The 20,716-nt window shown below is 41.0% G+C and overlaps 1 protein-coding gene across 8 annotated transcripts in view; it reads left to right on the forward strand.

Annotated features, from left to right (window-relative positions):
- The window catches only part of IRAG1 (inositol 1,4,5-triphosphate receptor associated 1), a 126,696-nt gene extending 115,663 nt beyond the window's left edge, over positions 1-11,033 (forward strand). For all 8 annotated transcript variants that reach the window (XM_046016454.1, XM_046016455.1, XM_046016456.1 and 5 more), the window contains 3 exons: positions 569-688; positions 2,053-2,187; positions 7,597-11,033. In XM_046016454.1, coding sequence (XP_045872410.1) covers positions 569-688; positions 2,053-2,187; positions 7,597-7,840 — 499 coding nt within the window. In that variant the 3' untranslated portion in view covers positions 7,841-11,033. The remainder of the gene's footprint in view (positions 1-568; positions 689-2,052; positions 2,188-7,596) is intronic.
- The last annotated feature ends 9,683 nt before the right edge of the window (positions 11,034-20,716 follow it).

The raw sequence follows: 20,716 nt of genomic DNA on the forward strand, positions 1-20,716 counted from the left end.
CAGAGTTTATCTATTTCAATAAAGTTATCACAATTTGTAATTAACTACATATTATTTTCTTTCTTCTTTTTGGGCATTCTCTCCTGCTAAGCTCCATGTTGTCAAAGATTGTTTCTCTCATCATCTAATGTATTCCCAGTACATTACAAGGTGCCTGTGACTTAGTCAGTACTCAGTAGATACTTAAATGAATGAAGCAAAAGATGGACTACTGGAATGGAATGACTCCAACTGAACATTTGGCCCACCTCAATCTTCCTCATCTTAGTGCTAGGGAGCTCCCAACAGCTGTCTGTCCACTCATAGAATCTCCTGGAATAAGAATAAAGATGGATTTAGGTGCATGAAGAAAAAGAGAGCTAGCATATTATTTGATGTTTAGAGGTCTGAGGAGGATTCTTGGACCAGGGCCTTTGAAAAATCTTGTCTCAGGGTAGAAGGATTGAAATGAACACAGCCTAGAATGAGTTTCCTCACTTCCGAAAAGGAATCAGGCCAAAGACATGGTTCAGTTTTCAGACACCCAATCTGGCTGAAAGGACATCCTGTACTTCCCTCTTCTCACTAGTGGAAAGACAAATGGGGACCCAGATTGTGAAGCCTCTGCTCCCATGCCGACTTTGAGTTGCCTGGAGGAGATTAGCCAGGAGACCAAGGCCAGGATGGAGGAGGAAGCATACAACAAGGGGTGAGTCAGACTTCGTCCACCTTGAGGTCACCTGATAGGTCTCAGAAGATACCTTCCCACGGGCCTTTCCTGTTTCTTAAGAGGATTTAAGGAAGCAACCAGTGGCCCTAGGACCGCCTCACCTCAGTAAAGAACTACATAAGAAAGAACAGTACTGTTCCACAGGAAGGACAAGAGGAAGCAGGGTGAGAGGGTGTGGTTAGGCAATAATTAGACTGCCCTCTTTTTAGGCAGAAAGCCACCAGAATGCCACTGCCCAGAATGGTCTGGAAATAAAGCCCCTGGGTGGGTTCCTCTTGGTGGTGCCCGAGGCTTGCTGACACATGCTCAGAGGAGTGATGTTGCTATCAACAATGCCCAGGAGTAGCTGTAACCCTGCTTCTTAGAAATGCCCCTGCCATCCCTTCCTTCTGTAAACTGGAGCCCTCTCAACTTCCAACTGTCCCTTTTTCTGATTGAGATTCGATAATACCTTTGGCTTATTATCAGTCACTAAGGGGACAAGTACTGAGCAGGGCCCAAGCCTAGACTGGTAGAAAAGTATTTCTGACCAGGCATAGCATCCTAAGCTTCTCCTTTCTCCACAGCTCCTAAGGGAGACACAGCTTACCATCATTATAGAACCGGGGGGCTTCTATGTAGCAGCCATATATACTACGGTGAGGTTGCCCTAGCCAAACTGTGCTTGTCTTAAACATTCAGCTATAGGACAAGCAAAAAGAGTACTGATCCTGGGCAAAGGACATCAGAAGGGTATCTCTTGGGATGCCTATCTTTTCATCCTCAACTATCTTTGATATTAAGCATGCACAGAAGTAAACACCTCCATTGGCTTTGTAAACATTTACTAAGTACTTTTCTAAGCCTATTATGTGACTGCCACTTCCATAAAACTTCCCAACAATCCAATGTGATGGATGTCACCCTTCCTAGGCCAAGCTACATGCCTGGCACTTCCTCAGAACATTCACATACCCTGTGAAATAAGGTATTTCAAAATGCCACCCTTTCCATTTTATAGGTGAGAAGCTGAAGCACCCAGGTTACACAGAAAGCAGATTTTTCTCTCTGCTGAACATTTTGTAGGATAAGAACCCAGTCAGGACTCTGTACCCACATTTTTTCCCTGTCAGTTTTGTCACACATTCACATATAAACAGGAAGGATGACTGAGGAGTGAGGGGAAATTGTACTGACATGAGCCACCTTGGGATTCAGTAGATCCTCCCAGCTTTTTCCTGTTGTGTACAACCACAGGAAGTGTATAATTATTGGAGGTGTTCAAGTCCCCACCTCTAAGAACTCAGGAAAGGATGCTCTGTGCCTGGCCTTTCTAGACTCAATTGTTCCTTTTTGCCCTGCAGATACCAGGAAGGTCTAAAGAAGACCCAAGAGCTTCAAGACCTGAAGGAGGAGGAAGAAGAACAGAAGGGTGAAAGCCCTGAAGAAGCTGAAGAGGCAGAAGAAACTGAGGAAGAGGAAAAGGACCAAAGAAGCAGGTTGGAGACCTTGCCATTGCTGAAATGGGTCACAATTCATTTAATTGCACAACATCCCTAGAGATGCCCACTCCAGGGCAGCACTGGGTCTGGGGCCCAAGTGAACAGCTAACAGCAACTAAGGAGGGCACTCATGTGGAGGGAGGAGGCAGGGGAAGGAGCCAAAATAGTTAACAAGGGGATGTTTGCAAGATCTGGGAGGTCAGAGTGGTGGTCAAGAGTGAGGCCAACAGCAATCAAGAACTCGTAGGAACTGAGAAACTACAAGGGCCCTTACTGGAGTACCCCTTAGCCCAGCCTCAGTTAGCTCCTTTCCCAGCTATCCCCATGAGCCAAGAGCCAAGGTCAAGGGAGCTGGCCTAAAGCCCTAGAGGGGGTTGATTACAAGGACAGGGGCAGAGAGAACATATGAAAGTAGGGGAAAACTCAACCTGTTGACAAAGGAGTCTCCAACAGGTTCCATGCTGACCAGATAAGTTTGGATTTTCACTTGAATTAGAAATATCTGGGCTTTTCTTTTTTAATGTACTTTATATTTCATGTGTATTTTTCCCTTAATAGGGGGAAATATATAACATGTAGATAAAGGTAGTATACATCCTGCATTTTGTCATATCTGTGCCCTCATGAGTGTCTTGGATTTTAACCATACCCTCAATTCCATACATTCTGCCTTATTGTCTCTTACTCATTTTTAATTTTGATTTTTTAAAATGTGGTTATAAAAGACTTGGAACACCACCAAAGTCTTTGTTTTTAGACCCCTAGGCTATCTTGGAGTCCAGTGTGACCTCAGCCAAAATAATTTTCTAATCAGCTTTAAACTTGAAACAGGGTATGTGTCTGTGCCTCATTGCTAGGAGACTCAAAATCACATGCATGCAGTGAATAAGGTAATAAAATGAAGATTAGAAGTGAGATGGATATGCTTCAAAGCACATAGGAACAGCCAGTAGAGCCCAGCTGGAGGAAGATTGAGCCAGAGAGGTCTCAACCTACATGGGTCAACCCTAGTGTTCAAGGGAAGAGGGGTCTAGGAGAGCTGCAGAAAATGCTTCACTGTTGAAAGCAAACCTATGCTAGGATGTACCGCCTCCTCTAATGAAAGAATCCCCAAGTTTTAACAATGAAAGTACAGTCCCTACTCCAAGCAGCTGAATCCTATTCTCCTTACATCTTCCCTCCCTCTTGGGGGTCCTCTGCTCTTATATTTTAGAGGTCACTATACTGTCTTCATCCCCTTTAATGCAGTCAAGCCCAGACCTGGACAGCAGCCTTTTCTTTGGCTTCTTTTCATTTAGCCAAGACAGAACTTCTAAAACTTCCACGTACTGAGAAAGAACAAAAGAGAACTAAACAGAGTGCATGGAATATAAACAGTCTGGTTTACAAAGCACAAGACTGGAATCCTTATCTAGCTAATTGATCTCAAATTTGAGCGGCTAACCACAGCTCCCTCCCATTTTGTGAATCTGCAGGGAAAGTAAGGCTATCCTGGGTCCCTCCCTGTCCGGCTCCTGATCAGCAGCACATAGCAATGGCTGCCTTTCACATCATTTTCCAAAAGTATCCTGCTGGTCCTGCTGATCCTGAGAGGCCTCATTCTCTCTCCTAAACTTTGCATCCTCTCAGATTTACTTTTTGATTTTGAGAACATGCCTGTACCTCAGGTGGTGATACCAGACGTCAGCACAGCCCTTAGAAGGGTGCTTGTCCTTTATTACAGGGGTGTAGCTCTCCCTTTTCAGGCCCAGTAGTGAGGCATCATCTTCTCAATAACAAGTGACACTGCTAACATATGAACTGCTCGCTCACAGTTATAGGGTCCCCTCCTCTGTCACCAAAGCCAGGCTGGTCCCAAGAGCCTGTTGTCTTTTTTTTTTTTTTAAGATATTATTTATTTGACAGACAGAGATCACAAGTAGGCAGAGAGGCCGGCAGAGAGGGAGAGAGGATGAAGCAGGCTCCCCGCTTCCCGATGTGGGGCTCAATCCCAGGACCCTGAGATTATGACCTGAGCTGAAGGCAGAGGCTTTAACCCACTGAGCCACCCTGGCGCCCGAGCCTGTTGTCTTTAATGTCAGGCAATCCCCTCATTCTTTCCTGAGTTCTGTAGACACACCGTTGCCTGCAGGCACCTGCACTCAAACATGATTTTCCTTCATTAAATTTTGGCATTGCTGCAGCTGACTCCTTATTTAAGAGATTCCACATCAAACACCAGAGTCTTTTTGTCTGAATTTCTCCTCTGTTATAATAACATGCAGTTGACCTTTGAAAATGTGGGGATTACGGGCACCCATTCCGCATAGTCAGAAATCCAACTTTTGACTCCTCAAAAACTTACCTACTAATAGTATACTGGTACCCTGAAACCTTACCAATAACATAAACAGTTACACATATTTTGTATGTTTTATATATATTGCATATTATATTTTTATAATACAGTAAGCTGGAGAAAAGAAAATGTTAAGAAAATTCTAAAGAGAAAATACATTTACAGTACTATATTGTATTTACTGAAAAAAATTGCATTAAAGTGGACCCGTGTGGTTCAAACTCATACTGTTCAAGGGTCAATTGTATAATAATGTAATCTCTTGTAAATATTACTTTCTGGAGGATCAGCTTATTTTTTAAAATGAACTTTGGGTGAATCAACCCAACATGTTTTAAGTAATACATTAAGTAATACATTAAACAAGAGAGACTCACGAAGTGCAACAGAAAACTTTAGCCCTTTCTGCCTACTCAAATCCGCTCTATGGAGTTTAGACAATATTAGGCAGATTCCTTTACTTTTCCAGTAACTCTTAGAAAGCAGAAGCCCTCTGGTCATGTTTAAGTCCCAAGAATAATCTCATTTCATTAATTAAAATGGCCAGTTCTCTAAAATAGTAAAAAACCTGAACTTTTAAAGTTTATCCTTCTTTTTTCCTGCAGGTCATCTGCTTCAGGAAAGAAGCCTGTAGTAGGCATGGGGAGCGTGTCTTCTTTCCCTCTATCCCACTTGCACTTCTACCTCCTCCAATTTTGCCAGTGTAGCATCTGACCTCTCTAGGATCAACGCTAGGAAAGGGAATTGAGATGAAGGGGTTGGGAAGGTATTACTTGAATAGTATTATGAGCAATCTCCAGGGCTTGGCAGGGGTTTGAATTTGACTTGCTGACTTTGGTTAGTGTGTTGCTTTATGGGACCTCTAGAGAAAAGCACTCCTCCCATCTCCCACCATACACACCATTGCCCAGGTCCTCTCAGCTGCTGGTCCCTTTATGAGGTCAAATGCATGTCTCCTAACTAGTTGCTCAAAATGCCTCTCAGTCCTTGGGCAGCTGGAAGTATACCTTCACTGTTCAGCTTCTAAGTAGCATTTCTGGGCAGGATCTGTGACACCCCACGTCAGCTCTCCTTCTCCTGACTACATCCAATTGAGGTGAAATGTGTACCTTTGGCTCATTATTGGTAGAAGGACAGTTTTCTGTATCACGGCCCACCACTCTGATGCTATCAAGCATGTCAGCAAGATTCTTGCTATTCTAACTGCTCATGTGTGAGGCACACACCAGTCTACTATGTCCCCCAAGCCTCAGCATATCAAGCTCTCCAAGCAGGATCTCTGAAGCCCCTCTTCCCTAGGCCCAGGTGAGAGGGAAGCCACCTCATTCTCCCCTATGGAAGGTCAAAAATCAAAAGGTGATTTCTACAGAGATTCTATTTCTAATCTAATTCTATTTCTAACTCCTTCCTAGGCTATAAATGGGGGACCAACTAAGAGTCATGGAGCCAGATCTTGACCTCCTCCTCTTAAGTCACACTTCAGAGTGGGATGACAGTGGGATTCTCCCCACTCTAGAAGCTTATTTTGGAACATGGAGATACAGCCCCAAAGAAAGACTGCATTTTAGCACCCAATTATATCTAAATAGAATAAAGAATCTAAACAAGGCTGAAAGAAGATAAGCTTCCATTTCCAAGATGTCCCTTCCCAACAGTTGTGAAAATAACTAGATTTGCACCTCAGCTAATGTGCTCACTTTTTTGCTTTGTCTGACTATTCCTGAAACAACCATCAAATGGTTCCCATGTGAAAGAGAAACCAATCGGTACCTTAGCATCTGAGGCTAGGTGCTCTCAGCCTCCGGTCCCTTTCCAAGGAAGGTATTGTTGAGTCTTTCCATCAGTCATAAGGAATCTTTTTTCTTTTTTTTTTTAAGATTTTATTTATTTATTTGACAGAGATCACAAGTAGGCAGAGAGGCAGGCAGAGAAAGAGGGGGAAGCAGGCTCACCACTGAGCAGAGAGCCCGATGTGGGGCCGATCCCAGGACCCTGGGATCATAACCTGAGCCGAAGGCAGAGGCTTTAACCCACTGAGCCACCTAGGCACCCCGGAATCTTTTTTCTATTAACTAAATTAGAGCTGTCTACTTCTCAGCAAATGGCCTGCATATTACAGTGTTTATGTGTGCCTCTAGATCTTCATAAAGCCCTCCTGTCATTTTCTCACCTCCTCCATTTGGTGATGCTCAGTATCCTTACTTTTTATATTATTTTTTTTAATAGATCAGGGATTAGAAATAGGAAAAAATTCCAGCCTAGTGAATGTGTCCAGGATTTCACTAGAAAGCTAGGAGAATGGACTCTGCAAAGAAGGCCATATGACCAAATGTCTTTTCACTAGGCCACAGAGAGAGAGGGGAAAGTTGAAAGGCAGCTGGGAAGAGAGGAAGAGGGAAAAGGGGAATGAAGCAGCCAAAAAATGGTGACGGGGGAAAGAGAGGAAAGGAAGAAAGAGAAAAAAGGCAGAGTGAAGAGGGAAGAAAAAGGAAGAAGGGAAAATAGGGAGTGAAGATTACTGGGGTTGAGAAATCATCAGACTAAGCCACTGAGAGGTTGCTGGAAGCTACTAGTCCTCTGGTTGCCCCTGGGATGGTTTGAGGTGAGCTCCTGAGGTTGATCTGGCTCCTTGTCATTTACCATTGAACATGGAGAGTCTTCTGGGGGTTTAGCACAGTTCTTCTACTCTGAATACAGTCAGATATGGAACTGAAGACAATAAAATATGCATCAGAACATGAAGGCAGGGGACAGATTATAACTTGGAACTGATCACTAAATACCACTAAGTACAGAAAAGATGCTGGTCCCATCTGCATGCATAGGAGTGTGGGTCAGTCAACCTTGTATCCTGGGGATTGAGAGAGAGTTCAGATATCAATGAACATTTCATGAATACATGAGGGCATGTATGAATGACTGAATGAATGATCAAACGAGGAAAAGGAGAGTTCTAGCCCAGTAGCTCCCAATATCAACGCTATGAACTGGTGGCATTAAAATCACCTGGGGAAAAATTTTAATGTGCCTACTATACTAAACCCTTCTCCTATTTTTTCATTTGACAGCAAACTTGAAGAATTGGTTCATTTCTTACAAGTCATGTATCCCAAACTGTGTCAGCACTGGCAAGTCATCTGGATGATGGCCACAGTGATGCTGGTCTTGACTGTTGTACTGGGACTCTACAGTTCCTATAACTCTTGTGTGGAGCAGGCTGATGGGCCCCTTGAGAGATCCACTTGCTCAGCAGCCCAGAGGGACTCATGGTGGAGCTCAGGACTCCAGCATGAGCAACCTGCAGAGCAGTAGGAAACCTGACACCCAGTCGGTGTCCTGCTCCAGCACACAGCTGACTGCCCTTTCCCCAAGCATAGTGTTTCAGGTCAGGTGTGGGTATGCTGCCACTAACCCATCAGGAAATGAGCAGGGTTCTTCCATACTCAGCACCCATGTGGGAGCTATGCATACACAAAAACTGATGTTCTCAGAAGATCAACCAAAATGCCCTCGTAAAGCATCTTGTGGATGAAGTCACCTTTACCAAGGAACTCGAACAGAAGGGAAAGTCGTGTGCCCCTAGCTCAGATGGCTGGGGAAAATAAAACACCTTCCCCGCAGGAGATAGTAAGAAGCTCACTCTCCCTCCCCTTTTTTCCTCTCTGTAGTCAGAAATCAAGAAGAATTAATTATGCCCACAGGCTAACACTCACCCTGATGATCAGACCTAGAATTTGGAGTCACAACATGACTATCATCCCATTTCCTATCTCATCCTCACTGACTCTCCTCCAGCCTCCCCTTCTCCCCTTTGGAACCAGAGTTTCTCTTTACAGAAGTAGGAAAGGTTTCTCAGAAAAAATATTTAGGCTGAATTTAGACCAGTGCTTAAAATGAAATGGGAAGATATGAATTAATATATATGCATCTGTATACACACACGACACATACATACGTACACACAGCAGGCATGTGCATGAAGCCAACAACCCTCCAAACGTGCGCTCAGTGTGTGTTCTGTATAAGGGCAACCCACAGAATTTTCACTAGGTGTGGGGCAGTCACTAGGCACCTGTTCAATGAGCTCTCCACATGGATTTAAGATGTTTGAAAAACACTGAAAACTCATGATTTCAACAGTGACCTTGCTGGTCTCCATTTCAAGTGCTAATTCTAAGTTGTTGTACAACACAGTCTATTCCCTATTTGTCCTCTCCTATTGAGAGCAGTGAACCCACCCTCTCAAGTGAAGAAGGAGACACGGTATGCTTTCAGCTCCTGTGTGCCCACATGCAAATGTGCAGTCGCACCTAAGTGCTTTGGTTCAAACGGGCTTTCCAACCCAAGAATATTTCAGAGCATTCCCAGTTGTTTAGCATAAAACTGAAGGAGCACATCCCATCTCCAGTTTGACTTCTTGCTCCACCTTTACAGCCATCGTTTTCATTCATCCCTCATCTGTTGTGTGTGTAGGGTGGGGGGGGGTGTTGGTTTCTTGTGGGGTTTTATTGTGGTTGTTCTGCTCTTGTTTTTGTTTTGTTGTTGATGTTGTTTTGTTGCTAACACTCACATAGAACTTACTGTGAGCCAAGCACTGTTCCAGGTACTATATAGGTATTAATTCATTTAATCCTCAAAAAAAAAAAAAAAAAAAAGGAAAAACGTAGAAGGTGGGTACTAATCTCCCATTTTCAGATAAGGAAATTGAACACAAAAACACAACTTGCCAAGTATATTCAGTTAGTAAATTATGGACCTGGAATTCAAATCCAAACAGACTGGCCCCTGCACAAAATTGCCTTTTCCATTGGTCTCCTAACTGCAGGCCTTACATTTCAGTCCCACTTACCCCAAGTAGCCCTCCAGCCACTCCAAATTATTTCTGGTTCCCAGACTAAATCATTTTCTCATAGTTCTGTTCCTCCACTCACCAGTATTTCTACTGCCATTCTCCTCTTTTCTACTGGTAACTCTTCAGAACCAAGTACAAAAATTATCCCCTCCATAAAGGCTTTGATTACCTCTCTCCAGCTCCCCACGGTACTCCACATAGTGGACCACACCCTATTTTCTGACACTTTTTAAACATCTTCATTATTGACAGTTGTGACAGTATATCACAATAACTCTGTGTGTGTGTCTATCTCCCTGACGATTTTTCCTCAAAGACAAGAACTGTATCTTACCCATTCTCTGGGGTAAGTACCTAGCATGGCGGCTGATACATGGGTGGGTATCAACACTGAATGTTGGCCAAAAGAACAAGTGAGAATTCAAGGTAGTAGAGAGCAGCCTAGAGACTGCTGACATTTTGCCCACTTCTCAGTCCCAGCACCACCACTGCTACTATCTCAATAAGAAAAATATCTTTATTAGCCTCAACTTACTCTATTATTTTTCGGCCTACACTGTGAAAGAGCAGAAATGAGACCTAATTGGCAACACCATTTCCAAGCTCAAGGACTGGGCTTGATGCAATCAGTCCTTTCAAAAAGACCCACCTAGATCAGCCCTTCTGTAAAACAGCGTGTTGTTTTAAGGTAGGTTGGGAGGCATCCTTTACAGTGGCTAGAAAACCACTGTGAAAGAAGCCCAAGTCAGGGTTGACCAAGAATGTGCCATTAAGGTAAAGAGGTACAGATCAAGGCAGAGGGACTTTGGGGTCCTGGAAGTGTGGTTTTCCCTGCTGTACCAAGGGGGACTGGACACACTGAAAAATCTTTTAGGCCTTCAGAGTCACAGGCAGGATGCAAGTGGGGCCCCAGAGACAAAAGCTGTGGGGCAAAACTTTATGCTAGCAATGTCCAGTCTCAGCCTCCCTTAAAGAAGGATCAGGCTGAGCTGGCCCACAGTCCACTTGGCCACAGGGTTCCCACCTTTGTTACCATTTAAAACAAAGGCCAGGAGAGCAGCTACAGTGAGCTCCTGAACCTCCAGCTGCTCCACAGAAAAGCCTGCAAGAGTACTTCCAGACATGGGCCCTCACCCAAAGTACACTATGAGTAAGAGACGTTGAAGAAAAGAACTGTAAGAGAAATCACATTTCCAAGGGCATTCCTGAAAAAAGTACTCTTTGGCATTTCTTTTCTGAAAAGCAAAATTAGATCAGAAGCAGGTGGAACGTTACCAAGGCTGCGGTGAAACGGAGAGAAATGGGCCCTGTCTTCCCACAGTGATATTGATCTAAAATAAAAGTTCCCCTCAAAATGCCTCTGGTCTGACGTTTCTGCTTAGCCTTGGATTCTGGTGCCTATCTTGACTTTCAGTGATGTGTAGTTTGTATCATTGTTGATATCACCTCCTAAAAGGCCTTCACCTTCTGGCTGCCACAAAATCCATATATATCATCCCATGTGTATAGGCTGGCAGAGTAAATGGAGAGGGAGATGCTGGATTTGTGTATCACTGGCTTAATCTTAATGTTGTTAAACCTCACACAGGTGTGTTAGCATTGAACTATATAGTGTCACATACCTGAGTTTGAAAATAAAAGCACATTTCCAAACCTCTGGCAGTAGCCAAATGCCTCCTCATTTTATGGAGCTAAGCCACAATCTTGCCCTAAACCTGAATTAGATCCCCTTAGATATTAGTGCTTCCCAGAACCAAGCCCAAAGTCCCCAGCCCTTGGGTCATTGCACTATAGGCTACCTCTTGGGGGTTGGATTGTTTCCTTTCTTTCTCCTTCACTCCTGATCTTAGTTTCCTATACCTCCTCAGCCTATAATTTTTTCCAGGTATACAATATAATGATTCAACAATTTTCTTTTTTTTTAGGATTTTTTTTTTAATTTTAGAGAGAGATTGAGCATGAGTGGGAGGGGCAAAAGGAGAGGGAGAGAGAACCTCAAGCAGACTCCCCGCTGAGCACAGAGCCCGATTCGGGGCTTGAGCTCACAATCTTAAGATCACAACCTAAGCCAGAACCAAGAGCATGATAGTCAACCCACTGCACCACCCAGATGCCCCTGATTCAACAATTATATAGATTTCTCAGTGCTCATCAAAATAGTGCCCTCTTAATCCCCTTGATCTATTTCACCCATCCCCCTACCCACCGTTCTAGTAACCACCAGTTTGTTTTCTGTATTTAAGTTTTTTGTCTCTTTGAATTTTTAAAATTAATACACTTTGCTGTGCTAGAGACTGCTGAAATTTTCACCAACACGATTTCCACAGCTAGACTATATTTTTCCATTTTTCTTGCAGCTAGATGTAGGGGAATGGAGACCCTTCAGTTGTAATGCCCTAAAGTAGACTCTCCTGCCCAATATTTCACACTGTCTTTATTTTCCCACTTCTTACCAAATTCAGAGGATTTAGTTGAGGACCTGAGCACTGAGAAGATGGCAGAACCACCAGATGGAAGCTGGATCTTTGAATGGGCACTCACAGAATACAGCTGTGCCATGAGCAAGAAATAAAATTTTAGTGTGTTAAGCTACTGAAATTGTTATATTTGTTATAGCAGTTAGCCTACTCTGATTAATGCATAGATTTAATGGGGTGCTTCAATAACAAGTTTTCAAAATATGAGGCACTGGCTTAGCAATCAGCAGCAGAAAACAAGAAAACTAATTTCAGGATCTAGAAATATGGTGACTCATGTGGTGAATAAAACAAAAAAACTTGGCAAAGTATTTCCTGTGATAACTTGAAAGGCAGCCCATGGGCAGCCTATAGTCCTAGGAGAAATGGCTGGAATAAATCCATATGAACCTTTATTGGCTACCTTTGGCACGTATTGTAAGAAAAAGAAGCACTTGGGAAAGAACTGGCTTTTTGGCAGTAGAAAGAAAAAAAATACAGAGGGTTCAGACTGAAGACTTAGAAAGCCTGACTATTTCTAAACTCTAAACAGAAAGAATAAAAAGAGATATCAGTGGGAAAGAACCAATAAAATTTTTCAGTTGAACTCAGATCAACTCAGCCTATGGGAAAACCAGATTAAGGACTTGCGTGATTTAAAATGAACTCAGTGTAGGCACCATTAAATTAGAGAAAGAGAGAGAAGAATGGAACTGAGAAAATAAAGAAATGCATCTTGATAATTATGACTGGGAAAGGATTTGGGGTATGATTATTGGCACATGGAATCAAATAGAAGAAAATAGTTCAGAAATCTAGGTTTGTGAGGGAATTGTATTTACAAAGAAACATAAGCCAAGGTGAAAAAGTTCAGCTGTTCAAATTAGAAAACAGCTCTTGGGATCTTCAGCTTTATACTAACAGAAGGTGGACTGCAAGAACATGCTACTCCCCAGGAGGGCATATTCCTTAATTCCTACTCCAAATGTGGACAAGAAGATTGTATACAATGAAGACCTACAGAGATCAGTGGACACATGGGACGTGGGAGTTTCTCCCAGGAAGCAGATTCAAGATCTAATCAAAGGTAAGTAATTGTAGTAGGAAGAATTTCTAAAATACATGCCTCCAAGATGTTCCACCCCAATCCCTGAAGCCTTTGAATATGAAATATTACTCCTGTTATATTGTACAGTAAAGTTGACCTTAAAATAGGGAAATCATCTCAGTGGGTCCTGTGTAATCAGCCCTTAAAAGCAGAGAGCTTTCTCTAGCTAATGATGGAAGTAGAAGTCAAAGAGATTAGAGGTATGACAAGGACCCAAAGTGTCACTGCTGCTTTGCAAATAGAGTGAGCCACATGAAAAGAAAAGCAGGCAGCCTTTTAGAGAAGAGAATAGACCCCAGTTGACAGCCAGCAAGAAAACAAGGACCTCATTCCTAGAGCCTCAAGAAAATGAATTCTGTCGGGGCGCCTGGGTGGCTCAGTGGATTAAGCCGCTGCCTTCGGCTCAGGTCATGATCTCAGGGTCCTGGGATCGAGCCCCGCATCGGGCTCTCTGCTCTGCAGGGAGACTGCTTCCTCCTCTCTCTCTGCCTGCCTCTCTGCCTACTTGTGATCTCTCTCTCTGTCAAATAAATAAATAAATCTTAAAAAAAAAAAAAAAAGACTTTAAAAAAAAAAAAAAGAAAAGAAAATGAATTCTGTCACTAACCTGAGTGAGCAAGAATGTGGGCCTTACCAGAACCTCCAGGTAAGAGCACACCACTGCCTACACATTGATTTTAATTTTGTGAGAACCACAGCAGAGAACCCAGTTGAGCCCAACCAGACTTCTGACCTACAGAACTCCAAGACAGTAAAAAGGTATTGTTCTTTGAGAAGAGCAACAAAATTAATAGATCATTAATAGCCAGACTTAGAGAGAGAGAAAGGACTCAAAATCAGAAACAAAAGAGGAAAAGTAATATGATTTCACTCATGTGGAATTTAAGAAACAAAACAGATGAACACAGGGGAGGGGGAAAAAGAGAGAGAGAGGGAAAAAACCATAAGAGACTCTTAATGATAGAGAACAAACTAAGGGTTGGTGGAGGGAGGTGCTAGGGGATGGGTTAAATGGGTGATGGGTATTAAGGAGGGCACATGTTATGATGAGCACTGGGTGTTATATGTAAGTGATGAATCGCTAAATTCTACTCCTGAAACCAATAGTACACTATATGCTAGGTAACTAGAATTTAAATCAAAAATTTTTTAAAAATAAACAAGATGGGATTGGGAGGGAGACAAACCATAAATGACTCTTAATCTCACAAAACAAACTGGGGGTTGCTGGGGGGAGGTGGGATTGGGAGAGGGGGAATGGGCTATGGACATTGGGGAGGGGAGGCGAACCATAAGAGACTATGGACTCTGAAAAACAACCTGAGGGTTTTGAAGGGTCAGGGGTGGGAGGTTGGGGCAACCTGAGGGTTTTGAAGGATCAGGGGTGGGAGGTTGGGGGAACAGGTGGTGGGTAATGGGGAGGGCATGTTTTGCATGGAGCACTAGGTGTTGTGCAAAAAGAATGAATACTGTTACGCTGAAAAAATAAATAAAATGGGAATAAAAAAAATGTAAAAAAAAATTTTTTAAAAGAAGAGAAATAACAACCAACACCTCAGAAATACAAAAGATTGTAAGAGAATATTATGAAAAATTATATGCCAATAAATTGGACAAATTAGAAGATAAATAAATTCCTAGAAAACTTATAACCTACCAAAACTAAATTAGGAAGAAATAGAAAATTTGAACAGATCAAATACCAGCAATGAAATTGAATCAGTAATCAAAATACTCCCAACAAAAAAAGTCCAGGACCAGATTTTCCCAAATTTCCCAAATTTCCAGAGGAAAATTCTACAAAACATTTAAAGAAAAGTTAACACCTTGTCTTCTCAAATTACTCCAAAAAAATAGAAGAGGAAGGAAAACTTCCAAATTCATTCTATAAGGCCAACATTACCCTGATACCAAAACCAGATAAAGATACCACAAAAAAAGAGAACTAACTACAGGCCAATCTCTGATAAATATAGATGCAAAAATCCTTAACAAAATTTTAGTAAACCAAATCCAACAATATATTAACAAAATCATTCCCCATAATCAAGTAGGATTTATTCCCAGGTGGTTCAATATTTGCAAATGAATCAATGTGATAAATCACATTAATAAAAGAAAAGATATAAACCATGTGACCATTTCAATAGATGCAGAAAAAGCATTTGACAAAGTAAACTTCATGATAAAAACCCTCAACAAGGTAGGTTTAGAGATAATATACTTCAACATGATAAAGGCCATGTTTGAAAAACCCACAGCTAACAACATAGTCAATTGTGAAAAACTGGAAGCTTTCCCCTAGGATCAGGAACAAGAAGAGGATGTCCTCTCTCAGCTCTTTTATTCAACATAGTACTGGAAGTCCTAGTCATAGCAATCAGACAAGAAAAAGACATAAAAGTCATTCAAATCAGTAAGGAAGAAGTAAAATTTTCACTGTTGTCAGGTGACATACTATATATAGAAAACCCTAAGAGTCCACCAAAAAACTACTAGAACTGATAAGTGAATTCAGTAAAGTAAAGGGGTACAAAATCAATATGCAGAAATCTGTTGCATTTTTATATACTAATAAGTAGCAGCAGAAAGAGAAATTAAGAAAACAATACCATTTACAATTGCACCAAAAATAATAAAACAGCTAGGAATAAGCATAATCAAGGAGGTGAAAGACCTGTAGTTTGAAAACCATAAAACAGTGATGAAAGAAATTGAAGATAATACAAGAAATTCAAAGACATTCTATGTTCGTGGATTGGGAGAATAAATATTGTCAAAATGTCCATACTACCTAAAGCAATCTACAGATTTAATGCAATCGCTATCAAAATACTAACAGCATTTTTCACAGAACTAGAACAAATAATCCTAAAATTTGTATGGACCCCTCCCCCACAAAGACCCCTAATAGCCAGCGTGATCTTGAAAAAGAAAAAAAAAAGTGGAGGTGTCATAATCCCAGATTTCAAGGTATACTACAAAGCTGTAGTAGTCAAAGCAGTATGGTACTGGCACAAAAATAGATACAATAAAACAGAATAGATCAATAGAACAGAATAGAGAGCCCAGAAATAAGCCCCCAATTATATGGTGAATTAATCTACAACAAAGGAGACAAGAATGTGCAATGGGGAAAAGACAGTCTTCGGTAAATGGTGTTAGGAAACTGGACTGCTACATGCAAAAGAATGAAATTAAACCACTTTTTTACACCATACAGAAAAATAAACTCAAAATGGATTAAAGACCTAAATGTGAGATTTGAAACAATAAAAATTGTTGAAGAGAACACAGGCAATACTTTTTTTTTTTACATTGGTGGTAGCAACATTTTTCTAGATATGCTTTCTGAGGCAAGGGAAATAAAAGCAAAAATAAACTATTGGGACTTCTTCAAAATATAAAGCTTCTGAACAGCAAAGGAAATAACCAACAAAACTAAAAGACAATCTACTTCTGTGGAATGGGAGAAGATACTTGCAAATGATATATCCAATAAATGGTTAGAAACCAAAGTATATAAAGAAGTTATGCAACTCGAAAACAAAACAAAATAATCCAATTAAATAATGGACAGAAGACATAAACAGATATTTCTCCAAAGAAGACATACAAATGATGAAGAAGTCTTAGAATATGAGTGAGGTTCAGTGGGGTGAGGTCCTGAGCCGATGACCAAGAAAGAATTCTTGAGACATCTTTGTGCAAAATGGTGGTTTATTAAAGCGCGGGGACAGAGCCTGTGGGCAGAAAGATCTGCTGCCCTGGGGCTGTGAGGAATGGTCTATTATATGCTTGCAAGTTGGGAGGGGGTCAGGGATGGCCTAAGTCTCTAAAGAATTTTGGAAGTAAGGTTTCCAGAATCTTGAGGGGCTAGCTGCTGTTGGGGAAAAGGTTATTCATTAATGATAATAAAACCTTTGTGGTGAGACCCTTTAAATGTATATCAGTGGGCCTTATGCTTGGGAATGACTGTTAACTGTATCTTGGAGGGTTTAGAGAAAGTTTCCAAACGAATTTTTTTTTAGTTTTAGTTTTTATTTGTTTATTTATTTTTTTTTAGATTTTTTTTATTTGTTTATTTTCAGCGTAACAGTGTTCATTGTTTTTGCACCACACCCAGTGCTCCATGCAGTATGTGCCCTCTCTATTACCCACCACCTGGTTCCTCAACCTCCCACCCCTGCCCCTTCAAAACCCTCTGGTTGTTTTTCAGAGTCCATAGTCTCTCATGGTTCATCTCCCCTTCGAGTTTCCCTCAACTCCCTTCACCTCTCCATCTCTCCATGTCCACCGTGTTCTTTGTTATGCTCCACAAATAAGTGAGACCATATGATACTTGACTCTCTCTGTTTGACTTATTTCGCTCAGCATTATCTCTTCCAGTCCCGTCCATGTTGCTACAAAAGTTGGGTATTCATCCTTTCTGATGGAGGCATAATACTCCATTGTGTATATGTACCACATCTTCCTTATCCATTCATCCATTGAAGGGCATCTTGGTTCTTTCCACAGTTTGGTGACTGTGGCCATTGCTGCAATAAACATTGGGGTACAGATGGCTCTTCTTTTCACTACATCTGTATCTTTGGGGTAAATACCCAGCAGTGCAATTGCAGGGTCATAGGGAAGCTCTCTTCTTAATTTCTTGAGGAATCTCCACACTGTTCTCCAAAGTGGCTGCACCAACTTGCATTAAAAAAATTTTTAAAGTAGACTTATGGGATCCTGGTTGGGGGTGTTAAGGTGGAGGCAGTTGAGTCTCCAGAAGAATGTCACTCCGCCTGTTTTAAAGACTTGTCAGTGAGTAAGGAAATTTAATAATTTTTCTTCTGCCTCTGTTTCCCACATCACAAAGATAGCCAACAGACACATGAAATATGCTCAACATCACTCATCATCAGGGAAATGCAAATCAAACGACCATGAGATATCACCTCGCTTCTGTCAGAATGCCTAAAACCAAAAACACAAGAAACAACAAGTGTTGGTGAGGATGGGGAGGGGGGAAAGGAACCCCCCTGCACTGCTGGTAGGAATGCAAACTGGTACAGCCACTCCAGAAAACAGTATGGGATTACTCAAAAAATTAAAAACAGAACTCCCTATAATTCAGTAATTACAGTAGTGGATTTACCCAAAGAATACAAAAACCCTAATTCAAAAGGATAAAAGCACATCTGTGTTTGCCACATTATTTACAATAGCCAAATTATGGAAGCAGCCCAAGTGTCCATCAATAGATGAATGGATAAAGATGATATGGCGTATCATTCAGCCATAAAAAGGAACAAAATCTTGTCGTTTGCCACAAAATGGATGGATCTAAAGGGTACAATGCTAAGTGAAATAAGTCAACCAGAGAAAGACACCATATGATTTCACTCATGTCTAATTTAAGAAGCAAAACAAATGAACAACAACAACAACAACAACAAAAGATAAAAAAATAAAAAAACAGACTCTTAAATATAGAGAACAAACTGATGGTTACTACAGGGGAGGTGGGTAGAGAATGGGTGAAATACATAATGGAGATTAAGAGGTACTTTTATCGTGATGAGCATTAAGTAATGCACGGAAGTGTTGAATCGCTATATTGTATATCTAAAACTAATATAACACTGTATACTATAGTGGAATTTTAAAAACAGATTAAAAAAAGAAAATGGGTCTGGATATTCTGTTTCCTACTCTCCTTTGCAACTTGATTGCTGTTCTCTTCATTTCCTGTAACTTTTCAAATTTCCCTTCTAATTCTACAAATTTTTTCTTTAATTGTTGATTCTCCTTGATTATACCGTGATCTATCATTTTATTTATTTATTTATTTTAGGGCAGATTGCTACTTTACTTTTTTCTTTTTCTAAATTTAAATTCAATTAATTAACATAGCATACTATAAGTTTCAGAGGTAGAGGTCAGTGATTCATCAGTTTTATATATACCCAGTGCTCATTACACCACATGCCCTCTTTAATGGACATTAAGCATAAGCTGTTATTTCAGAAGTGGATAGTGCTGCTGGGTTTTGTTTTGTTTTGTCTTGTTTTCCATGTCTTAAACACCGTTTCTCAAAACAGTGAAGAGAAATTAGCTGGCAATATTTTCTGTATAGCACTCCAGTTTAGCTTTTAGCTCCTGGTGACTAACTTCAGAAACTTGCCTGGAGTGAGAGGCCTACAACTGAAGTTTGAGAATATTCACATTTAACAGAGAGGCACATTCCAATCGTGGCTTAACTTCTTTCAATATGGATATCCGAAAAATAACCTACCAAAACAAGCAAGAAGAATTAGAAAATTTAAACAGATGAAATAAGATTCTTTCTTCTTCCAGAAACTCAACATTAAGCACCAGCACCATCATGCAGACTCCCTTTATCTAATAATTCCCCTTCTAGAAATTTGTTTCCAGAATTTAGGTCCTTGCCTTCCATGATTCATTTTTCCCTTCCTGTCTTCCTTTCTTCTTTCTTTTTGAAATACTTTAGCAAATGCTTAAAGGCTAACTTTCTTTTGGGCATGGTGCTAGGCTTTAAGGATAATGATGAAAAGACATGATTCCTGCCTTCTTGTCTACCTGGTTCCGTGGTGATAGATCACATATGTTTTTGAGCTACCTATAGCCTGCAGCTTGTGCTCACCCAAGTATTGAGGTCTACAGATATTTAAATAGTAGAGATATTTAAGAGTGATCTCCTGGTCTCTTGCAAGTTACCTAGATACAGAGCAAATTTCTTCTTTCATTATGAGTATTTTCTGTACAGATATCTAATTTTATGTCTGATACCACTTGTACAGAAAAGAAATTGTTGTCCATACACTATTCCTATAAATGACTTTCATTTTGGAGAAAACTCATAAGCCATTGTTCAAAGCATTATTCACAAGCCAGAATTCCAAAATTACCATGGCAGAAAAACCACTGTATATCCAGCTGGGAAAGAGAGTGCAGTCTGCTCATATATAGTACAGATAAACCTCACATTCATCAAAGAAGAAAGGGGAAATCTAAATTGAATTTTGGTCTATCAGAACACAAGAGAAGTTTTTTTTAAAAGGTTTTATTTTATTTATTTATTGGACAGAGAGAGATCACAAGTAGGCAGAGAGGCAGGCAGAGAGAGAGGAGGAAGCAGGCTCCCTGCCCAGCAGAGAACCCGATGCAGGGCTCGATCCCAGGACCCTGAGATAATGACCTGAGCCGAAGGCAGAGGCTTTAACACACTGAGCCACCCAGGCGCCCCACAAGAGAAGTTTTTAAGGAGAAAGTTATCATATAAAGGAGCTCTGTGGTGATTACTACTATAAAATCAAAAATCCTTTTGTAAAATGAAAAATGACTAAAATTTCATGAATTGTCCCCCAGCTGTGTTTTCTAAATATGAACTGTATGTCTTGTTTTTTGAAGAAAGAATCACTCACAGTGGTGTAGAAATTTCAAGTGTATAAAAGAAAAGAGAGGCATAAACACCCTGCACTCGGTATTTAAATGGGCATTTGCTTTCATGAGCCTTGGCATCATTCCTCCCCAGATCACAAAGATAAGCAGCTGGAGAAAAAAAAAAAAAAATCACTGACTGTGGGAAGAAAGGAAGCACAGCCCATGCTCAATCTCCTTTAGAGATGGACACTCCTAGGAGTATATAAATGAATAGGCTCCACAGGTAATAACAATGAATTATGTGAGAATGAGTTGGTGAGGGAAGTGGGAGGTGGCAGGGAATATGGGAATTGGGGAAACCTCCAGCAGTTCATGCCGTGCTA

The sequence above is a fragment of the Meles meles genome, chromosome 8 (assembly GCF_922984935.1).
Source record: "Meles meles chromosome 8, mMelMel3.1 paternal haplotype, whole genome shotgun sequence".
Lineage (NCBI taxonomy): Eukaryota > Metazoa > Chordata > Mammalia > Carnivora > Mustelidae > Meles > Meles meles.